Source organism: Esox lucius, chromosome 21 (genome assembly GCF_011004845.1).
Source record: "Esox lucius isolate fEsoLuc1 chromosome 21, fEsoLuc1.pri, whole genome shotgun sequence".
Lineage (NCBI taxonomy): Eukaryota > Metazoa > Chordata > Actinopteri > Esociformes > Esocidae > Esox > Esox lucius.
The window spans coordinates 4,679,881-4,702,298 of record NC_047589.1 but is presented as its reverse complement, the minus strand read 5'-3'; the positions used below and the strand labels follow the sequence as shown (position 1 = coordinate 4,702,298).

Below are 22,418 nucleotides of genomic sequence, written 5' to 3'. Positions count from 1 at the left end.
ATGATGACGGTGATAATGATGGTGATAAGGATGATGATGGTGATAAGGATGATGATGGTGATAATGATGATGATAAGGATGATGATGTGATAAGGATGATGACGATGGTGATAATGATGATGATGGTGATAAGAATGATGACGATGTTAAGGATGATGATGGATTATGATAAGGATGGTGATAATGTCGATGGAAAGCAAATTATCTGAAAGATACTGGATAGAGGAGAGACTGCGGGAAAGACAAAGGAAAAAGCATGTTGATGTAGTAGTAGGTTGAATTCAAACTGATGCTGCAGTGTTATTTGTGCTCAGTATTCAGAGGTTTAGACTATTAGATCACCCTAGACAACTGAAGTATGTTTTCTAACCTTATTTAAACTTAACCTCCTCTACTGACCAGTGTTCCATGTCCCTGTCTCTTCCCCCTCAACACCTGCAGTAGGACCCAGCTGTAACAGTTCAGTCACTGTGCAGTCTGACTGAGGGAGGTTTTTATAAGGCTCTGTATCACTGTGTGAACACCCAGACACTGTTGGGATAGTGTAAACTCTGACAGTCATATTCTCCTGCATCTTCAGTCCGGACTCCACTGATGGTCAGAGTGAAATCACTATATTCTCCACTGCCACTGAATCTAGATGGAGTCACAGACTGAAGTATCTTAGCATAGTAAATTAGGAGTTTAGGTGTTTAGATGGAGAGCAGAGGTCCCTGTCGAATACACATTACTGCTGGTTCTTTATTTCAGAGAGACTGTCTGTCCTGGAAGAACAGCTTCAACTGCAGGAGTGTACTGACCCCTGGATTCTGAAAAATAAAATAAATAAACCCATAATAGAAAAGAAAATACAGAAATAAAAATGAAAAAAGTATTTTTCATTATTACAGTCTTACCCTTTAAGCAGACTCCAAGTGTCCAGATGAAGATGGTTATAAAAGTCGTGGTTGTTGTGGGTTCAGTTGTCATGAAGGACAGCTCTCAGTCATGAAGTGTTAAACTCACAGGGTTATAAACAGTCCCAGATCACTGAATCATGTGCTGTCTATACAGACATCATCACTATGCAAATGAGATTCTGGTTTTCTCCCCATCCACCATTATTCAGTAAATGTAGATCATAAGGATTCATCATTGGTTAAAGGCTTATATCAATGTTATTAAGAGTTTCCCTTATTACAAAAATTCATTGGGAGGTGGAAACTGACTGATATTCCACTTTTCATGAATACCAATATGTTACCATACCAATTCATCATGAATAAAGTACGATATACAGTGTCTTTGTTACACAGTTAGATTTTCTCTAGAGTTATTTATGGTCTGCTGCAGGTAGAGTCGTGTTAGTGCAGTTTGTTTTGCGGACTGAATATTGTAATATTGGACTGACTGTAGACATGTTTAGAGCTGGAAGAACTGAGAGTTCATTACCATCTGTTCTATAATTCCCCAAATGTTGTCAATAATTATATGTCAATGAACTGATTTAATGAATAGGGCATATACACTCACCTAAAGGATTATTAGGAACACCATACTAATACTGTGTTTGACCCCCTTTCGCCTTCAGAACGGCCTTAATTCTATGTGGCATTGATTCAACAAGGTGCTGAAAGCATTCTTTAGAAATGTTGGCCCATATTGATAGGATAGCATCTTGCAGTTGATGGAGATTTGTGGGATACACATCCAGGGCACGAAGCTCCCGTTCCACCACATCCCAAAGATGCTCTATTGGGTTGAGATCTGGTGACTGTGGGGGCCATTCCAGTACAGTGAACTCATTGTCATGTTCAAGAAACCAATTTGAAATGATTCGAGCTTTGTGACATGGTGCATTATCCTGCTGGAAGTAACCATCAGAGGATGGGTACATGGTGGTCATAAAGGGATGGACATGGTCAGAAACAATGCTCAGGTAGGCCGTGGCATTTAAACGATGCTCAATTGGCACTAAGGGGCCTAAAGCGTGCCAGGAAAACATCCCCCACACCATTACACCACCACCACCAGCCTGCACAGTGGTAACAAGGCATGATGGATCCATGTTCTCATTCTGTTTACACCAAATTCTGACTCTACCATCAGAATGTCTCAACAGAAATCGAGACCCATCAGACCAGGCAACATTCTTCCAGTCTTCAACTGTCCTATTTTGGTGAGCTCGTGCAAATTGTAGCCTCTTTTTCCTATTTGTAGTGGAGATGAGTGGTACCCGGTGGGGTCTCCTGCTCAAGGTTGTGCGTGTTGTGGCTTCACAAATGCTTTGCTGCATACCTCGGTTGTAACGAGGTTATTTCAGTCAAAGTTGCTCTTCTATCACCTTGAATCAGTCGGCCCATTCTCCTCTGACCTCTAGCATCAACAAGGCATTTTCGCCCACAGGACTGCCGCATACTGAATGTTTTTCCCTTTTCACACCATTCTTTGTAAACCCTAGAAATGGTTGTGCATGAAAATCCCAGTAACTGAGCAGATTGTGAAATACTCAGACCGGCCCGTCTGGCACCAAGAACCATGCCACGCTCAAAATTGCTTAAATCACCTTTCTTTCCCATTCTGACATTCATTTTGGAGTTCAGGAGATTGTCTTGACCAGGACCACTCCCCTAAATGCATTGAAGCAACTGCCATATGTTTGGTTGATTAGATAATTGCATTAATGAGAAATTGAACAGGTGTTCCTAATATTCCTTTAGGTGAGTGTATATTTCGACTTATTGGTATAAGGGATAGGATTTCTATCAATGTTGTAAGACAATAACATTATTAATTCTAACAACCTGGATATCCTAATAATTACATTTATATACAGCTCAGTATCAACATAAGAGGAGGCTGTTACTGTTAGTGCAGAGTATGGTGAGGTGTTAGAAGTGTTTGTGTCTGTTTGGTAGGGCAGTGTGGTCAGGGATGATAGAAGGAAATATAACCAACACCCACTCTGGTGGTTTCATTCAAATCCATGGAGAGGTCTAATTTGTTTCACTTTGACAGACAATTTACTTGTTTTGGAGATTTCTGTTTTTGTAAACTTAACCTTAATCCTAACCTCAGATCTTTGATTCCTAACCTTAACCCAAACATCAAATGTAATTCGTAATTTGATATTTTTGATAGACTGTACCCTAAGGTAATACGCATCAGTGATTTGTTAAGGACCAACATAATAGCACTTGTGATATGTTGATTTTTAACATAATTGCATGGAACAGACTAATTATACAGGAACGTAATTACTATGCCATATGATACATGGTTGAATATACTGTATATCACTTTCTGTTGATGATTGTTTATATTAATATGGTATGGTAAGATCTTAATATCTATAGAAAGACGAATATCTGTAAATGTTTACCTCCCAATAATTAATGTAACTGTACTGCCTCCTGCAGGTAGAATAGTGTTAGTGCAGTTTGCTGTGTGGACTGAATGCTGGGCTACTGGACCGACTGTAGACGGAATGTTTATACCTGACATCAGCTGGTGTCATTTGCCCCAGTGTTGAACTGATCTTTTCCTAGTCTTTTAATACCAATGTTATCCAATTACCATCATATAACAATGCATCCTTTAATTAATAAGTTACACAAATGAGGGAACAATTGAAATCTGGACAAGCTCAGGACAAAGGCAACATGTTAGATCCAGCATGTATGTACACAGGTAGGACTCAACCTCAGCGGGTCACATGCCCTTTTGTTAGTTCTGCAACCAATGGGGGAAAGGTCGCATGATTTCCATTCCTGTTGTGGAATGAATCCAGGGGAAAACTTCAGTTTCAGCACATGTCCCTCGAAAAGTATGTGCATGGCCCAGAGTTCGATATAAACAGGGCCACTGAGAGAAGAAGGTTCAGGACTGCTGCCTATTCCTGATTGTCATGGCCATGTTGTATAGGATAGTCAGGTGTAATTCACCATAAGATATATATGTGGTTATAAGGCTCAATTTATCTGCCTCTCCTTATGTGTTGCCCCATTCAGTTCTTGTTTTCACCATGTTTCTTTGTTTTTCATCCTAGTGTCGTTCCTGAACACAGCTAACCTCCCGTGTCCTGTTACTTTCAATGGTTGCACATGTTCCTTCACACCTGCTCTCATTAGCACAATATTTAGTTCTGGCCAGTTATATTAATTATTTTTGAGTATTGTTTTGTTTTTCGATTCTACTGAGTTTTTGGAGTATCCTATTAATATAGCTCTTGCCTCCTGGGTACCGACCCTTTAGCCCGTGTTTTCTCATTATTGATTAGTCTATACCTTCTGTACCGAAGACAGTGATCTGACCTTACAGCCTGTTTTTGGACTACGCCTTTGCCTGACCCCTTGGATTTTCTGCAAACTCTGACATCCCGTGTTATTGGCCTTTTTCCTGTACCTAGACCACGAGACTGCCAGCTTTTGCTGCGTTTTTGGTGAACAAATAAACATCAGCAGCTTGAAACATACACTCTGCCTTCCTGTGTCATATTCATTACACCTGGATCCCTACCAGTTTTGTTTCCCCCATAAACACTGCAAATGGTTTAGAAATTAGATATGCGCCCCCCACATTTATAAAACATGCCCCCTTATTCATTTCATCCTGGAGCCTGGGACCCATCGAGTAAGTGCCAGAAAGGATTATACTTACTCTCACACTCCTGTTAGAGGCTTGTACTTGCTCTTACTCCCAGTTGATGTAGATTATATACATCTGTGGATATCTGCTCAATGAAGTCCACTCATGGAGGGTCTTTTTGGCTAATCACTGTAGCTCATTGGGAGACTTGAATGACCTGGGATATGAAGTGTTCAGTGAACCTGTCTCTAGCTGGAGGTCAGCTTTGTGAGCAGTATGTCAAAATGAAAACCATAGTTGAGTTCAGACCTGAAAGACCCAGTCACGGGTCTTAACCATACAGCATTTCATGCATCTGTCCTCATGTTTGTGTAATGCCATTGAGGTGTTGCTTGTAGGAAGTTCAGATTATTCAGATATGATAAACAATTATGGTTCAGGGGAAGAATTTGTCTTCGATTTATAATGTTTGTCTAAATGAGACACCCGCTGAATGTTTCTTAACATTACACAAATGATCAAACTGACAGGGTATTCTGGCTGCATTTACACAACCAGCTGTGGGAGATCAGTGGCCAGTCGGGAAAGACAGACCAACAGTGACCTCTACTGGGAGGTGGCTGGGAACCAAGCTACTCCTAATTAACCACTACTGGCTTCACTGATTTATTTGGTCTCCCTCTATTTAAGGTCAGAAACGGCTGCCACTGGCCTTTTATAACTAGCTAAGGGGAGAGGACACCAGTATACTTGACAGAATGCAGACGTGCCCTTGGGATGGCAAAATGAGACCTTGTTGATTCGATAATCCAGTCAATTGTCGTGTTTCCGGATACCAACTGAGATGCTCTACACATCGTAACAACAACCTGATAGTCACTACCAGGTAGTCGTCTGTTTTTCATTTGTTTTGAGGAAGCAGGATCCTCACAGAAATGCCCAATAAAATAAAGTGGGAATAAAAACAGAATCGGGGGATTGAGCTAAGACAATGTTGTAATTCTTAGTTGGTAAAACATTCACAATGGTACTTGAAGGTTTGTGAACCCTTCAGAATTGTTTATATTTCTGCATAAATATAACCTTAAAACATCATCAGATTTTCACATCTATCTAGAGAACCCAATTAAACAACATTTGCGTGAAAATATATATAGACAATTCTAAAGGGTTCACAAACTTTTGAGCACCACTTAAAGTGTTGAATTGGTCAGAAATAAAAAGTGTACTTCTGCCTCAAGTTCATCTGTTAATAGTTTTTTCATATGCCTGGAGTGTAGACCAAAATTAGCAATTATGACAACATATGACTGTAATTAATTATCTGAGTGGACCAAGGCAATTGCATCCTTAGTGAGGAATCTGTTGCAAGACTTTCATACATGCTGAAGCAATCCTAATTAAGCACAATGGATCAACACCTCCATGTTCCAGGAACTCACGTTTGATCCACATACCTTATCTCAAGATGACCTCAATGTTCTGTAGTTAGGGCGGGTTAAAGTTTACCACTTATAACTTCACTGAGGAGACAGGAATAAGAAAATGAGTGCAAGACAATATAACCTTCATGATAACCTTCTCTAATCTGACTCCATATGGTTTGTAAATACATTAATTAACATTAGCAACCTTTAAGTTAAGGAATGTATTTAACAAAATGTCACTTTTTAGTACTTTTATTAAACTTTTAAAACTTCATTGACTTTAATGGGATTTCTTCGGAATTCTGAAGTTTCCATTGCATGCACATTTAATGACTTTTTGAAAAGTCACAGTTGTCGTAAACAACCTACTTTAACACCTTTGCAAACTAATTAGAGACAAATTAGAAGATTGTGAGTGCCCTCACATACCCGGCTATTGTAATGTGAAAAAATACCAGATACACCAACATGGATTTATTTAAATGTACCTATATCTCTCACCTATACAAATCAGAAAAAAGCTTGAAAATATGTCTTACCCAACTTGAAGAAACTAAAACCGCAGTGACCATAGCAACGCGTATTTTAGCAATATTCCACTACTTCCCAGCTATGTAAATCAGAAACAATTACAAAAATCACTTTTTAGTGCGATTTATGTGAGAATTTAACATAACTCTTCCTAGAAGTGGAAAATTCCTAAGAGCCACAAGAAAAATAATCAATCAGGTAAATGCCAACCTAAACAAAACATCTGAAGATATGCAGACTTCCTTTGATGGATCTCAGGTTACTGTGAAGCTTCAACAATAAAAACACAATCAAAACTGCCTACATTGAAGTATTGAATGAAGGGTTTCACCTATTTTTTCACACATATTTGAACCCCTTTAACATAAGTGTTTTTTTATTATTATTAACCACTTATGTTAACCACTTACATTAAATAAACAAATGTTTGTCTTTTATTTGGAATGTCGTTTGCGAATTGGGGTTTAGAGTTTATTTGAATATTTTATACAAAAATAATGACAATGCCTGTATTGTATTTCTCCAGTGCAATGCCTTTCTTGTGCATATCATGTGAATGCCCCGTAAATCTCCTGACCTCCTATTAGTTCTCCTAACCTTTCACCTAAAAACAATCTGTGTCACCACACCGACCACCTAGAGATTCTGACTGGGATCTGACGAGACCTCAAGAAAGTACAATTCACTTGTTCTCCATGATTGTTATCCTCATCATCATCAGCAGCAAAATCATATTCAATACCATCATCATGATCTGTGACTTATTTCATTTTCTCCATTATTGTGGTCTGAAAGGAACCAGTTGTGTTATACCTGGTAATACATGACCAATACCAGAGTAACTGCTCTAACAGAGAGACTGACAATTCAGAAAGGCAGCTGTGATGTTCTGTTGAAGAGCTCCCATCCTGTTTTTCAGACCTTGTTTTACTCTGGTTGTCCCATTGATAGCTTCCCTTGAACATAGAATTCATATTTTCTTTCCAGTCCATGCATTTGTTTTTTGTGACCAACTGTATTAAAATACAGGGTATTTCAGTTAGTGAAACTGTTCAACTGTTGGACTTGTAGCAGTGGGAGTGAAACAGATTTGCATAGACAGGGCTGGGTGGTCCTACAGGTCCCAGAATAGAGCAGCACTGTCACCAGTTGTTCACCCTATTCTCAAGAGACTGGAGCTAAAGAAATGGCACATTTCAAGCTGTAGTACTAGAAATATTATGGGGACACATTTTAAAATTAAATGAGCTGGTGTGATTATCTCACTTTTGAGAGACCAATACGAAGATTTTGTTATTGGCTAATCATTCGAGTAATTTTGGCAATAAGGTAAAAAAACATTCCACAAACAAGGATGAATGTAAAGAATATATTCCAATATATTCCAGAACATTGTAGTATCGCGTTAGCACGTACATCAAATTGATTACAATGTGGTTTCAAGTAAGGACAAATAATTAAGCAGAGATTTAGGCTGGATAGTTTTCAGATAAAATGCATGAATCTGGCTTTATTATTATTTAATTTTCATTAAATATTTTGTGGGAGCTCAGTGGCAGCCAAGGGAAAACCAGATCAACAGTGACCTCTCCTGGGAGGTGAGGACCAGCTACGCCTAATTGACGACAGCTGAATTTGCTGATTGTTTGGTCTCCCTCTTCTATGGGGGGGACACAGGCCAGCAGGGGAAAGGAGTGAGCAGATCCGGGGAGAGAATGCCAGGAGGCCCTAAGCTAGTTCAGCTGCTGTAGAGACATTCTTTTGTATTTGTATATCGTTTAATTTTGCATGTTTAAAACCTGAAAGGGTGAGTTGCAATACCCTTCGCCTTTGTTTTGTTTTCTTGCCATAATTGCTGTACTAAAAAGAGAATTAAGAGAATAATGTGTTTTATTTAATCTACCATCTCAGTTTCATCTTTTTAACCGTCCTGGTTGTTTGTGCCCAGGCATAGAGTCATCCCATTACAATTTGCGATTCAAACAATCTAATGTATTTATACATTTTACATCAGCAGTTGGCACAAAGTACTTTTACAAAACACCCAGCCTGAAATCCCAAGGAACGAGCAACAAACGAGTGGCAGCTAGAATCATCAGGTATTTGTGGACGGCAGCATTGAGTCTTTTGAGCCTGGTACTCCAGAGTTTTGGGCCAAGACCTTAGTTTAAACAGAGCAAGAGACACATTTAGAAAGCGCATTCCTTAGATTTACAGGAATTAAAAATGAAGAAGCACTGATCCTACCCTACCCTCATTGTAGGTTAACAATAAAACCTTAAAATTAACCTTAGCTTTAACATGCCGCCAGTGTAAAGAGGCTAATAAGTAGTGTCCAAATATTTTGGTTCTAGTTAAGATTCTAGCAGCCGTGTTCAGCACTAATTTAAGTTTATTTACTGATTTTTCAGGGTACCCAGAGAGAAGAGCATTGCAGTAATCTAATCTAGAAGATTAGACTGCTGCCCCCGCGACCCGGCCCCGGATAAGCGGAAGAAGATGGTATGGTCATCTAGAAGTAACAAAATCATTTCCTGCATTGGTTTTTGATGATATAACAAATTTCAAAAATAAGGACTTTTTTTAAAAGAAATAAAAGTTAGTGACCCTTAACTTTTGAATGGTTGTGTATTTTGTCCAGCACCACACTAGCCTGAGAAAAGTATGAATTTGTTTGATTAGTCAGTTAGACCATGGACAGGATATAATTTTGAACTACACTTTGTACAAGGTTAGCTAAAATGCTAAGCTAGATGGCTATAATCTTGTTAGTGCCTAAGCTCAACAAGCTCTCTGTACTGTGCTACTTCTCTACACACATAGCTATATCAAAAGCATTTATTTGCTTGGTTATTGTTATACCAAAGGCACAGGCTATAAAAACAGTTAGTCCGAATGTTGTAGCTAGATAGTTATATGGTTTGGCGATGTCAAGGCTGTTTAGACTTGTAAATACAATGTTTCTGCTATTCCCCTTGTAGATGCTTGAGGGAGGATCTTGCCTCTACTTTAATGTTGCGCTATTTGTAATTCAATAATGAGAGAATTGGTCAGGGATTTTAACACATTTGCAAGGTATTGTATTTTATGTTCTATGTGGATAATGTATTTTGTATAAGTTTCGTCAAATAGTAATTTTTATCAGGACTTTTTCCTTGACACAAGATCCTCCTTAAAATTAAGTCAATGAAACCATTTTAAATGCACTGCTTAAGAGAATAAAAATCTTACTAAGTTTATAATTTCTCAAAGTAATTTTTGAACATTCTCTCCATGCACCCAACTCTCTCATTCGCAGAAAAGCAGGGTCGAGCTATCACGAGTGCAGTGTCACCAGGTTAAATTGGTCTCTAAACTAATGAGATTTTAAGCCAATGAACAGTGTATTAAGGAGATTTTAGAAAAGGCAACATTAAAATCCTTCGACTGACATTAATCAAAAAATGTATATATGTACCACTGTTGATTCAGGTTCCCCAATGTGTGGTTCTCTGGGCCTTGTTGAAATCTGTGACGCCCCAGAGTAAAACAAAAAACCCTAGTTGGGGCCAGATTACATTAACCTAGATTCTAGAATACAAAAACACAAAGCAATGAATCAGCTTGTTAAATGAAAAGTAAACTTTATTCCTGAACCAGAAAATAGACTTCTTTGGTTGTACAAATTCACTAGTTACAGTCTCGGATGAGCTCTAACCACTAACCCCAGCACTTCTGCCCTTGTCTTCTGACCCGTTTGGAAAAACAACAGCCCCCCAAGAGAATTCAAGAGAAGAAAATAACCAAAAAAGTTCAAACAGTTGTTTTGCATTAAAAATGTAGTGAATCCCATTTATTCTGGAAAGTTTGACCTACTACAGCACAGGTTCAAACCGATTTGACGGAGGGCCTAGTGTATGATGGCTTTTTCCTTATAATTCATGTTCAGTTAAGGCCTAAACACCCATGAGTGGAGATCCTAACCCATTAATCAAGTACACGGTAAGAGCAAAAACCTGCAGAAACTCGGTCCCCCGTGGAATCAATCAGACACCTGTGTACTACAGTAAGTATAAAAAAATAAAAAGATATCAGCCATTCACAAATGTTATCGTCCCAACTGAATTTCAGTCAGCAAGAGCAATGTGGTACGCTTTGATTAGTACTTTAATTATTTAAGAAAATCTACTCTGTTGTCATGATTCTCCAACAGTGCTGCTGCCAGATAACATCCACTGACAGCAGTGGTTAAAGCAGTGGAAAGACTGATTGAGAATGAGATACATTTGAGAGGGATTACCAAAATGTATTCAGCTGAAGGTTCTCCCAGTAAAGCCAATATAAATGCAGTGTCAAAGCTCCCCAGTCCAGAGCCTGTCCAGACTGGACTAGCAGTCCAGGCGCACGCATGGTCTTTGCTTAGTAGACAGGCTCAGATTTAACCATTGTTTTGCTTTACTTTCAGTATTTTGTACATTATTCACACAATAGTAAAGGATTTTCAGTGGCGTCAGATTTAAATTAACCAAAGACAGATACAAAAATAAGCAAAAAACTGCTACCTTCACCCGCCAAATCTGGAACAGGATCCAGATGATTGAGATTCACATTAAAAAATTATGCCCCGAAAAAGGCTGAAAAAGTACCGTACGTGTAAATGGAGATGAAACTGACTATGTTCCCAAATTGACAGGACTTTGAAATTAGAACTAGAAGCGTATTGGTTTTCTGTGAGTGTCTCCCACTGGTGGTCTTTCAGGTGTAGTTACAATCTCTAGAATGGGAAATATATCAGAATTTGATAAACGTGTTCCCTTGACATAAACTGGGATCGGTTTTCCTACAAAGTACATGTACCTTGCAGTTACTGGCATTTCAGCAGGCAGAAACTGGTTGAGGCCTTAGCATCAAAGTGAAAGATGTTCAAGAAAAAGCCATGCTGATAAGGATAAAACAAACCTTGTCTCATTGTCATTAAGAATGAGACAAGGCATTGACCATCAATTTGAATGTGATATCATGATATGCACAGCAGGCATTGTAATAAATGAATGATATGCATTGCACTATTGTTTGGTTGCACTCAAAAGTGCAGGGATAACAACAATGTTTACCTCAGGAGGGTTTTGATAGGGGTAATAAAATACAAGCAGAATAAATTATTTTAAAATATAACAATGGTTTCCTAAGCAGCATGGCAGTGCAGTTGAGATATGTATTTAGTGTTAAAAATGCCCTGCCCTCAAGTGGCAGTGAAGGTAGCAGTAAGTTTCCACCTTATACAATATGTACACTCCCCCTCCCCCAAAACCCCCACTAAAAACCCTGTTATTACACAATCTATTCACTGAAAACCTCAAAAATAGCATCTGAAAAGTTAGTATTACAGCTACACATTTCATATTTTCTTCCTCGCCCTCTTCCAGAACACACATCTTTTTAAAACAGCAAAAATCAGAGGTGCCAAAATAAAAACATATCAGTCGCCTGTTAATATAATTCAGCTTCTAAAACGCAAACTGAAGAAACAAAACAAATAAAAAGGAGAATGGTCTTTTTGAAGCGTAATGCTAGCTCCCCTCATTGGCCTCCCTGCCATTGGGAACATTGGGCCTTGTGTTCTTGCCACGTGCCAACTCATCCTCAGACTAAAGGCAAGACTGGAACGAAGATTATGACATAGTGTGTGTTTGTGTCGATTATCAGCATCATAGTCTCTGCAGTGGTTACATGGGATGCATCTCCCAAACGTGTGTGTGTGTGTGTGTGTGTGTGTGTGTGTGTGTGTAGTGTTTAGTGACTCAGCAACTCTTTCGATTTGTGTTTGACTTCTGAGTCTTCTGTGGTAGGTGTGAGTGTGGTGGTTATGTGGGCACGGCGGTCTCCAGGCTGCGACGGCCCTGCCGCAGCTTGCGCTTGTTACTGTAGAGGGCCATCTCCTCCAGTGCAGAAGTGGCAGTGGGGAGTGCAGCGGGCACCTCAGCTCCGGGGTCTGCTGTGGGCATAGAGAAACCAACATCAACAAAACACCTCGGCTCACCGTTCAGTGCAGAAAATAGTGAGTCCTTTTTTCCCCCTAATGCCAACGCTTGTCGCCAGCAGGACCAAGCTCTGCTTGATGAGAGAGATAGAGACAGAAAGTGTAGATAGCTTGCCCGGCAACACCAGCGAGAGAGTTCTTGATTTGCAGAGTGCTCAGGAGAAAGGTGAGGTGTACCTGCAAAGGAAACCTTAGCCCAACGCTACACGAGAAGCTGCAAACTAAACCATCAAAGCCCATTTGGAAGTAGAAATAGCAAAATGACAGCTAAGTGAATAAAGGAACATACACTTGAATTGGATTTTCAATGCCTTAAAGGAATACTTTAAGCAACCAATGCAAATATGTAAATGGTGTACACTATCCATTTAAGTCTTTGATTAAGTGCATTGAAGTTTTTGCAGGAACTGAATCTTGAACAGATAAGTTTGTTTGACAGACCAAACATGTTCTGCAACATTTGACGGTCCTACATTCACTAGCAAAGGTGTGATTACTGCTTTGAATCTGGATCTACGAATCTATGCAACCAACTACTACATTTGAATGTGAATGAGAAATTCGAGAACTTTGCAAATTACAAAGAAATACAAACTGAGGATTTATTGCATGGATGTTTTCACACCCCGAAGTAATTATGTGAATAAGCAATTAGAGCCTTTTCTCTTGATCCTGACAAATGTCCCAGTCTGCCAATGACAAGCAAACCCATAACCTGCTGCTGCCACCACAATATACCAAAAAAATATAGAGATCTAGAACACCGTATTCAATTGAAATTACTGACAAAGGGAAAAGAAAGAAAAGAAGGTAGTGTAAAAAGCTCCTCTCAAAATTTGGAATTAATTAGCTATAAGGGCTTCAGTAATCCAGCAAAACAATATATTTTTAACCTAACTTTAAAAACGAATTTTCAAATAATGTGGTAATACTATTATGTTATGGGGGATACATGTCATTGACAACGATTTGGGAAGCTGGTCAGGACCAAAATAAGGAAGGAGAAAAGTCTGGTCTCAATCCTGACAGTAATGTTTGAATAATATTTGAAATGATTCACAGCTTTAATGACTGCCAAAACAGCTTCCAACAAAAAGTTATGGAGGGGTGTGCAGATATCTATAGATAGATATCTATATTTGATTTTCATTCATTTCGAATATGTTCTATAAAAGGCTCTCTTTAATCGTTTTTAGATTTAAATTTCAGAGAGCCAATGGTAAAAACTGAGATACGGATTTTTACACTTTCCCTATCCACTGTATCTATAGCAACAGCTTAAATTCCTAAGAATGGAAAAGCCGACAACCCCATGCCCTTCACCAGATACGGTCATAGTCTCCATAACAAAACACTTTTACAAAGGCTATCAGGTTCACCCATGCCCTACTACACTAAAAAGCAGACAGTGAAAGATATAGCTATGATCGCATGATCCTACTATGCTATGGTTTTCCACACTTGACTAATAGGTGTTAGAATGAGAACGTGTACACCCGCATTCACACGCACGCAGTAGTTCAAAACGTGCATAGACATACAGAAACACGCAGTGTTTGAATATTACCAATACAAGTTGTTTATCCCAGGAAGTCACCTGAATCAAAGGGATAAAATTTATCAGGGTGACATATTGCACTTTAATAACTTTCCCACAATTCCCAGGTTTTTCTGGTCCGTTGGAATATTCCGTTAACAGGAAATTTGGTCTCTGACCGCAATTTCTGCAAAACCTTGCCGTTTCAAGAATGTTACCGGCAACTGTGACTCTAGGTCCAACCCTACTTAAAAAACATGCAGCCAGTGTAAAGAGGCGATGCTGGATTGGACATCATCGGGTTGTCAAGAGGTTTTAGTACAATCGTCGCACTGGCACTCACCTGGGTTACCGGAGCCATCATTGATGAAGTGAATGTCTTCAACCGCATCAGGGGACTGCAAAAAGAAGGACAGAAGAGTGTGTGAGTGGACAAAAGCTGGCAGTTGGCACGGTAGGTTCCAATTGTCCACAGCAATTGCAGTCTGGTCAGGCTGTTAAGATTGGAAGGTGGGGGTGGGGGGGTCAAAGGAAGGATTGAGTTAGTCCATTTGTTCCGGGGTGATTCCATTGGAGCAGCTGTTCACAAGCAAGGAACCCGTTTACAAGACACCAAGCAGAACCACAGTCACCAATGCACCAGAGAGTCACAGCCCAGCCCACAACACAAGACTCTCCAACAGGACAAAGCATATTTATCTTGGGGTCGGTTTAGCACTCAACACACACCCTGCTGCTTCCCAGTTCTCACACACTCCCTGATTCAACTGTGGTTAATGGAGTAAGACAAATGCACACATTGGGAAAAGTGTGGAGAATCAGGATTTACAATACAGGGTGCACACAAACACTGAGGTCAGAACACTGAGGTCAAGCCCACCAAATAGTTACCCTATGCACATTCCGGCACCACCCCCCAACTCAGTAAGCTTAGGGCTGCCACAATCATTTAACACTTTAATTGTATTTTTATTCATTTCAGGTTTGAAGCCACAAAAAGCTCAAACAATGACACAAGCATTGCAATAAGTGCTGCTGGCATTGGTAGGGAATTGATGCTTGAATTAAGAGCTAAAGCGCCTGTTAACCAGCTGACCACCACCACTCAGTTAATACTTTCCGTGAAATATAAAACCATACACTTATTCATTATATATACTATATTGCTTCTGCTTTGCTATCAAATAACTCCTGCACCTCACCATTACCACAATAATGGTGTAGCCGACTGCTTCAAAGCTGTAGGTTTGACTCTCAGACAAAAAGCCAGAATCGTAAAGGTGTGTTCTCTCAAGCAGATCAGATACATTGTGTACCCCTATCAGGCTCTCAAGCTGATAGGGGTACACAATAGTTGGCCTACCTAACATAAAAATGTAATTCAAGCCAATTAATTTAGAGGAAAAAGTATTTTATTTAGGTTTATTTAAGTTAAAGGGGCACTGTGTAGAATCATCATCATCATCATCATCTTGCGGGGGCAGCAGTCTAAGCAGGGATGCCCAGACTTCCCTCTCCCCAGACACTTCCTCCAGCTCTTCCGGGGGGACACCGAGGCGTTCCCAGGCCAGCCGGGAGACATAGTCCCTCCAGCGTGTCCTAGGTCTTCCCCGGGGTCTCTTCCCGGTGGGACGGGACCGGAACACCTTCCCAGGAAGGCGTTCCGGAGGCATCCGAAACAGATGCCCAAGCCACCTCAGCTGACCCCTCTCGATGTGGAGGAGCAGCGGCTCTACTCTGAGCTCCTCCCGGGTGACCGAGCTTCTCACCCTATCTCTAAGGGATCGCCCAGCCACCCTGCGGAGAAAGCTCATTTCGGCCGCCTGTATCCGGGATCTTGTCCTTTCGGTCATGACCCAAAGCTCATGACCATAGGTGAGAGTAGGAACGTAGATTGACCGGTAAGTCGAGAGCTTCGCCTTGCGGCTCAGCTCTTTCTTCACCACGACAGACCGATACATTGACTGCATTACTGCAGAAGCTGCACCGATCCGTCTGTCAATCTCCCGTTCCATCCTTCCCTCACTCGTGAACAGGACCCCTAGATACTTAAACTCCTCCACTTGAGGCAGGCACTCTCCACCAACCTGAAGTGGGCAAGCCACCCTTTTCCGACTGAGGACCATGGCCTCGGATTTGGAGGTACTGATTTTCATCCCCACCGCTTCACACTCGGCTGCAAACCGTCCAAGTGCATGCTGAAGGTCCTGGCTTGAAGGGGCCAACATGACAACATCATCCGCAAAGAGCAGAGACAAAATCGTGTGGTCCCCAAACCTGACACCCTCCGGCCCCTGGCTGTGCCTAGAAATTCTGTCCATAAAAATGACGAACAGAACCGGTGACAAAGGGCAGCCCTGCCGGAGTCCAACATGCACAGGGAACAAGTCTGACTTACTGCCGGCAATGCGGACCAAGCTCCTGCTTCGGTCGTACAGGGACCTGACAGCCCTTAGCAAAGGACCCAGGACCCCATATTCCCGAAGCACCCTCCACAGGATGCCGCGAGGGACACAGTCGAATGCCTTCTCCAAATCCACAAAACACATGTGGATTGGTTGGGCAAACTCCCATGAACCCTCCTCTTCCTCAATGGAAGATGTGACAGCGGGATTGAGGAGATCCTCGAAGTATTCCTTCCACCGCCCGACGACATCCCCAGTTGAGGTCAACAGCTGCCCACCTCTACTGTAAACAGCGTTGGTAGGGCACTGTTTCCCTCTCCTGAGGCGCCGGATGGTTTGCCAGAATCTCTTCGAGGCCAGCCGATAGTCCTTCTCCATGGCCTCACCGAACTCCTCCCAGGCCCGAGTTTTTGCCTCCACAACCACCCGGGCTGCAGTCCGCTTGGCCTGTCGGTACCCGTCAGCTGCCTCAGGAGTCCCACAAGCCAACCAGGCCTGATAGGACTCCTTCTTCAGCTTGACAGCATCCCTTACTTCCGGTGTCCACCACCGGGTTCGGGGATTGCCGCCTCGACAGGCACCGGAGACCTTATGGCCACAGCTCCGAGCGGCCGCTTCGACAATGGCGGTGGAGAACATGGTCCACTCGGACTCAATATCTCCAGCCTCCCTCGGGATCCAGTCGAAGCTCTGCCGGAGGTGGGAGTTAAAGATCTCTCTGACAGGAGACTCGGCCAGACGTTCCCAGCAGACCCTTACAGTACGCTTGGGCCTGCCGAGTCTGTCCAGCTTCCTCCCCCGCCATCGGATCCAACTCACAACCAGGTGGTGATCAGTTGACAGCTCCGCCCCTCTCTTTACCCGAGTGTCCAAGACATACGGCCGCAGGTCAGATGAAACGACAACATAGTCGATCATCGACCTGCGGCCTAGGGTGTCCTGGTGCCACGTGCACTGATGGACACCCTTATGCTTGAACATGGTGTTCGTTATGGACAAACTGTGACTAGAACAGAAGCCCAATAACTGAACACCACTCGGGTTCAGATCAGGAGGGCCGTTCCTCCCAATCACGCCCCTCCAGGTGTCACTGTCGTTGCCCACGTGGGCGTTGAAGTCCCCCAGTAGAACGATAGAGTCCCCAGTCGGAGCACTTTCCAGCACCCCTCCCAGAGACTCCAAGAAGGTCTGGTACTCTGCACTGCCGTTCGGCCCGTAGGTACAAACAACAGTGAGAGACCTATCCCCGACCCGTAGGCGCAGGGAAACGACCCTCTCGTTCACCGGGGTAAACTCCAACACATGGCGGCAGAGCTGGGGAGCTATAAGCAAACCCACACCAGCCCGCCGCCTCTCACCATGGGCAACTCCAGAGTGGTGAAGAGTCCATCCTCTCTCAAGGAGTGTGGTTCCAGAGCCCAAGCCGTGCGTAGAGGTGATCCCGACTACCTCTAGTCGGAACCTCTCAACCTCACGCACGATCTCAGGCTCCTTCCCCGCCAGCGAGGTGACGTTCCACGTCCCTAGAGCTAGTTTCCGTGTCCAGGGATCGGGTTGTCTAGGCCCCCGCCTTCGACTGCCGCCCGATCCTCTCTGCACCGGCCCCTTATGGTCCCTCCTGTGGGGGGTGAGCCCACGGGAGGGCGGCCCCATGTCGCTCGTTCGGGCTGGCAGTCGCAGTCGCCACCAGGCGCTCGCGAACGAGCCCCAACCCTGTGCCTGGCTCCAGGGTGGGGCCCCGGCTGCGCCATGCCGGGCGACGTCACAGAACACACGATTGTTGTCATCATTAAGGGGTTTTTGAACCGCCGCCTAGGACCTGTTTGCCTTGGGAGACCCTACCAGGGGCATATAGCCCCAGACAACATAGCTCCTGGGTCACTCGGGTACTCAAACCCCTCCACCACGACTGTGTAGAATCCTGCATCTAAAAAATAACATTCTAATCTTCCCTTACCGAATGAGATCGGTATTGTACTAGTTAGTCCAGGGTGCTTTAGAGTGGAAAGATGTGTCTAAAGCGAGTATAACGACACAATTCAATGCAAACAGATAGAAGGACCAGCGAGTTTAAATTGGGAATCTCATGGACGTGGATACATTTAGTAGAAATACATTTTTGAAACATTAACTTAAAACATTAACTATAGCACAATTTCAATTGTTAAATCTGATTTTTGGCGTGGGTTTGAATCCAGCCCCAAATCGGTTGGTGATTTTGGTCATGGATATAAAGCATAGATGGGACACATAGTTCTATCTGACGTCTCAACAGCTCCGCCATTTTACCTGGGACCAGTTCGGAAAAGCCAAGCCACTTAACACTAATCATGGTGGTATTTTGTGCAGCAGTAATTTGGTCCAGAAAAAGAATGAACGATACAAAGGAGGTGGGAAACATTGTTCGCGCATCAGCAATAGTGTAGAAATGTATGATAACATACTTAACTGTACATACCATGTCTATAATCAATGAACAAGAATGCTAATCCAGCCTAACCTTAGCTGTTGAGCTACGTAACTTTACAATATCAGAAATCTGTTTATTTTTTTTTTATTATAACAGTCTCAGCTAGCTTTCTACAGCATGTTGCACACAATATGTGAAATTACGCTTTTCCGTCAAAAAAAATACGTAATTACTGTATATAATCTTCAGATGGCGATGTTGCCCATACGGAAAATAAATACAATTTAAATATATTTTTTTAAACATATTTGGGATACACTTAAAAGCAACAGAAATTGGCCAATTTACGTATTTAAATAAATGTAATTAATACATTTAGAATACATTTACAAATATACTACCAAATGCATATAAAATGTCACGTGTGCTAACCACTACTCCAAACAGGTATATCTGTTTCAGAGGGGCAAGTTGTGGTCTTACCAAGGTTGCTACAGTATGTTAGAGTATATTGGTGAAACTCCCTTTAAGAGTGTGCTCCTAATCTCAGCTTGTTAACTGTATAAAAGACACCTGGGAGTCAAAAGTCTTTCTGATTCAGAGGGGTCGAATACTTATTTCACTCAGGGATTTTTTTTTTTAATCCCCTGCTGATTTTGTACTTTTGCCCACTGAAAAAGAAGTGAGCAGTCTATAATTTTAATGGTAGGTTTATTTGAACAGTGAGAGACAGAATAACAACAAATAAATCCAGAAAAACAGGTCAAAAATGTTATAAATGAACTTTTCCCTGCCATAGCCATTTAATTTCACGGCACAGGAACATTCGTTTTTCTTTCATTCGTGAATGAAATTGATACAATAACTATAGGTGACGATAACTGATTTTCTCGTCAATTAAAAAGACGTGAGAATTGTAGAAACCCCAACTCTTTTACTGCCCAAGGGTTTTTGATAAAGCCTATATTATTACCCCCAAAGGAAAACAGAAACAGTCGCAATATAACCTTAAAGAGTTTTAGTTCAGGCTTACTATAACGTAGCTACTGAATGTTGTATGTAGCCTGCAAATTGTTTGTCTATCCTGACCCAAAAAGCATGCACGGATGCATACTTCAAAAATCTACCAGATACAGTCGCCGTAAACTGTTTTATCTTAGGCTTACTGTAATGTAGATACTGACGGTTAAAGCCAGCGAAGTTTTTGTCTATGCGGAATAAATCTAAATGCATTCCATGATTTGACTGTGAGGAGATTAGATCACAGAAGATACAGCTTGCAAGTACGCTTCTCTAACCAATACACTATTTAACAAGTTCCCTCAGTCGGTCACTCCCTCACGTCAGTCAGTAAGAGACATTCTCTCTTCTATGCCGGCCGCTCTTACACGGTCCTGCAAAAAGAGACATTGGAACGCGAATATGATGAGGGATTTAACTCAACGGAGGCGAAAGTAACGGCTTATATAATTAGTCACAACTTTCCCACTTGTCGCTGTCTAATGTGCTTTGTTGCAGTAAACGATAGCTTCAGTAACGCCTGCGTTTTTTTATTTGTGTAACGACATCTGTGCTAATGCAACTTAGCTAACGTTCTTAGTATGGTACAGTAACAGGTAATACTTAACAGAATACTCGCCCGTAATAGTTTTCTTTTTACGTTGTTAGTTACATGATGGTAGCTAGGTTTAGCAAAAGTAATGTCAACGTTGAAGCTTAGGTTTCACCTCCGTTGTGAGGAAACTATTTTGTCTATCTTTTGTACTTCACTAAACTGGCTACAGTACCTAACAAACTACATGAACGTGCTTGTCGCAAACGTTGACTCGTGAATTAATTATCAAACGTTATTTGAATGCGATAGCTAATGTAACTTTAACACGGTTATTTGTTAACCGTTGATTTAAAATCAACTGACTAGCAAAAACTTGACAAAACATAAATTCTTGCAAGTAACTTATATTAAAGTTGGTCATACTTTGTAAGCATGACACAATAGCAGAAACACTCTGCCAATAATAATGTTGTTTGGAATGACAGATTCCCTGTTATCATACATTACGTTCAAAGAATTGGAACCAAAAATTACACAGAAAAGTTTCCCAATGCTTTTGTGGTGTAATAAGTGAGGCAGTTTTGTGATCAAATCATTTAAGCATATTTTTTCTTAACATCCTCTTGAAACCCTCTTTCTTTGCAGATGGCTACAGTACACCACAGTTAGAGTAAAGTTTTACTTCATTTTTACAGGACCTGATTTGGGGAGCTATTTAGTTAATCATTTTTAAAAGTTCACAACTCTTCAAAATAAAATGTTTAAATGGTCTGTTTTCTATTAGCATTTTTCAATGCATGTAAAAAAAAAAGTTGTGTATTGGTGTTTGTACTAAAATGTTTGACTGAAAATGTTTTGCTGGAAATGTATATCGACCACAAATATTGGTCATTGGTCTCCTTGATCACTAATAAATCGGTATTGACACTGGCCATGAAAAAAACATATTGGTGGACCTATAATGAAAACCTGTCTTATGAATAATAATTTTGAGAAAATTACATGACAAAACAGCATTTTGGTCCGACTACATTGCAAGAGAATTCTAAACGGATATCAAACACTGAAATTAAGCAGGAAAGTACTGTCCGTAAACTATCTGAAGCATGCCTTTTCTCCAATTGGACTGCATATCGGTATGACAGCAGCCTACTGGCCTCATCAGTCTCAGGAGAAGGCCTCAAGACTAGCTAAGCTGGATTTCCACCCAGCCAAAATGAGAGTGGCAAGAGCAGAGTATTTGGTGGCCTTTCAGTGTGGGAGACTGAACGATAAAACACAATCCACAAATAACTGAAGTTTCTGAAGAAATAGGACGGATAGCAGTATAGACAACTACAACCACCACAACCACTGAGAAACGAGGCTCCCTGGCCCCCGTGAAGCCTCCTGTTTCCCCACCAGTAGATGCAATCTAATTCTGATGTGCCTAGAAAGCACCCATCACCAGTATGCGGGCAGAGTTAAGTTAAGCACAAGCAGTCCAAAAGCTTGACCAGAGATTCAGAATGCAAGAATGTATTTTTTTCTGTTTGGTCCAATTCTCTATAAGAACTGGTGGGAGTGGCAGATTAGTGGGGCTGAAATCACTGGCTGGTGAGTGTTGATGTTGCCTGGTGGAGACTGGTTAGTTCTTCAGAAATAATCCAAGGCGATTCGTTGGTGAGTGTTGGTGTGATGTTTTAGATGGTGAGTGAGAGAACTGGTATGGAGAGAAAGGTTTGAGTGGAGGTGTGAGGTCATACTGATAGGAAAACCGGGTCTGAATAACTTGGTGTATTAGTGTAATTATTATAAATAACAGAAGTCAAACTAGCAAGCCCCGTACCCCCAAATGGAGGATCAGAAGAGTAACAGCAGAGCCAAAATGGATGCTGCCCAACAGTGTTGCTGTAAGGTGCATGAACTCAGAAACTGATTGCGTGAAGAGAGGGACTGGGGTGGCAATAGGGAAAGCCAGGGGGTAGA

At 41.6% G+C, this 22,418-nt stretch overlaps 1 protein-coding gene across 19 annotated transcripts in view; it reads right to left on the bottom strand.

Moving 5' to 3' along the window:
- Positions 1-10,122: 10,122 nt before the first annotated feature.
- scrib (scribble planar cell polarity protein) overlaps positions 10,123-22,418 on the bottom strand; it is a 93,355-nt gene continuing 81,059 nt past the window's right edge. For 14 of the 19 annotated variants that reach the window (XM_020041782.3, XM_020041786.3, XM_020041790.3 and 11 more), the window contains 2 exons: positions 14,424-14,478; positions 10,123-12,498 (listed from right to left, as the gene is read on the bottom strand). In XM_020041782.3, coding sequence (XP_019897341.2) covers positions 12,368-12,498; positions 14,424-14,478 — 186 coding nt within the window. In that variant the 3' untranslated portion in view covers positions 10,123-12,367. Of the gene's footprint in view, positions 12,499-14,110; positions 14,141-14,423; positions 14,479-22,418 lie in introns of all 19 variants that reach the window. The other 5 variants (XM_020041788.3, XM_020041793.3, XM_020041783.3 and 2 more) reach the window with 3 other exon arrangements.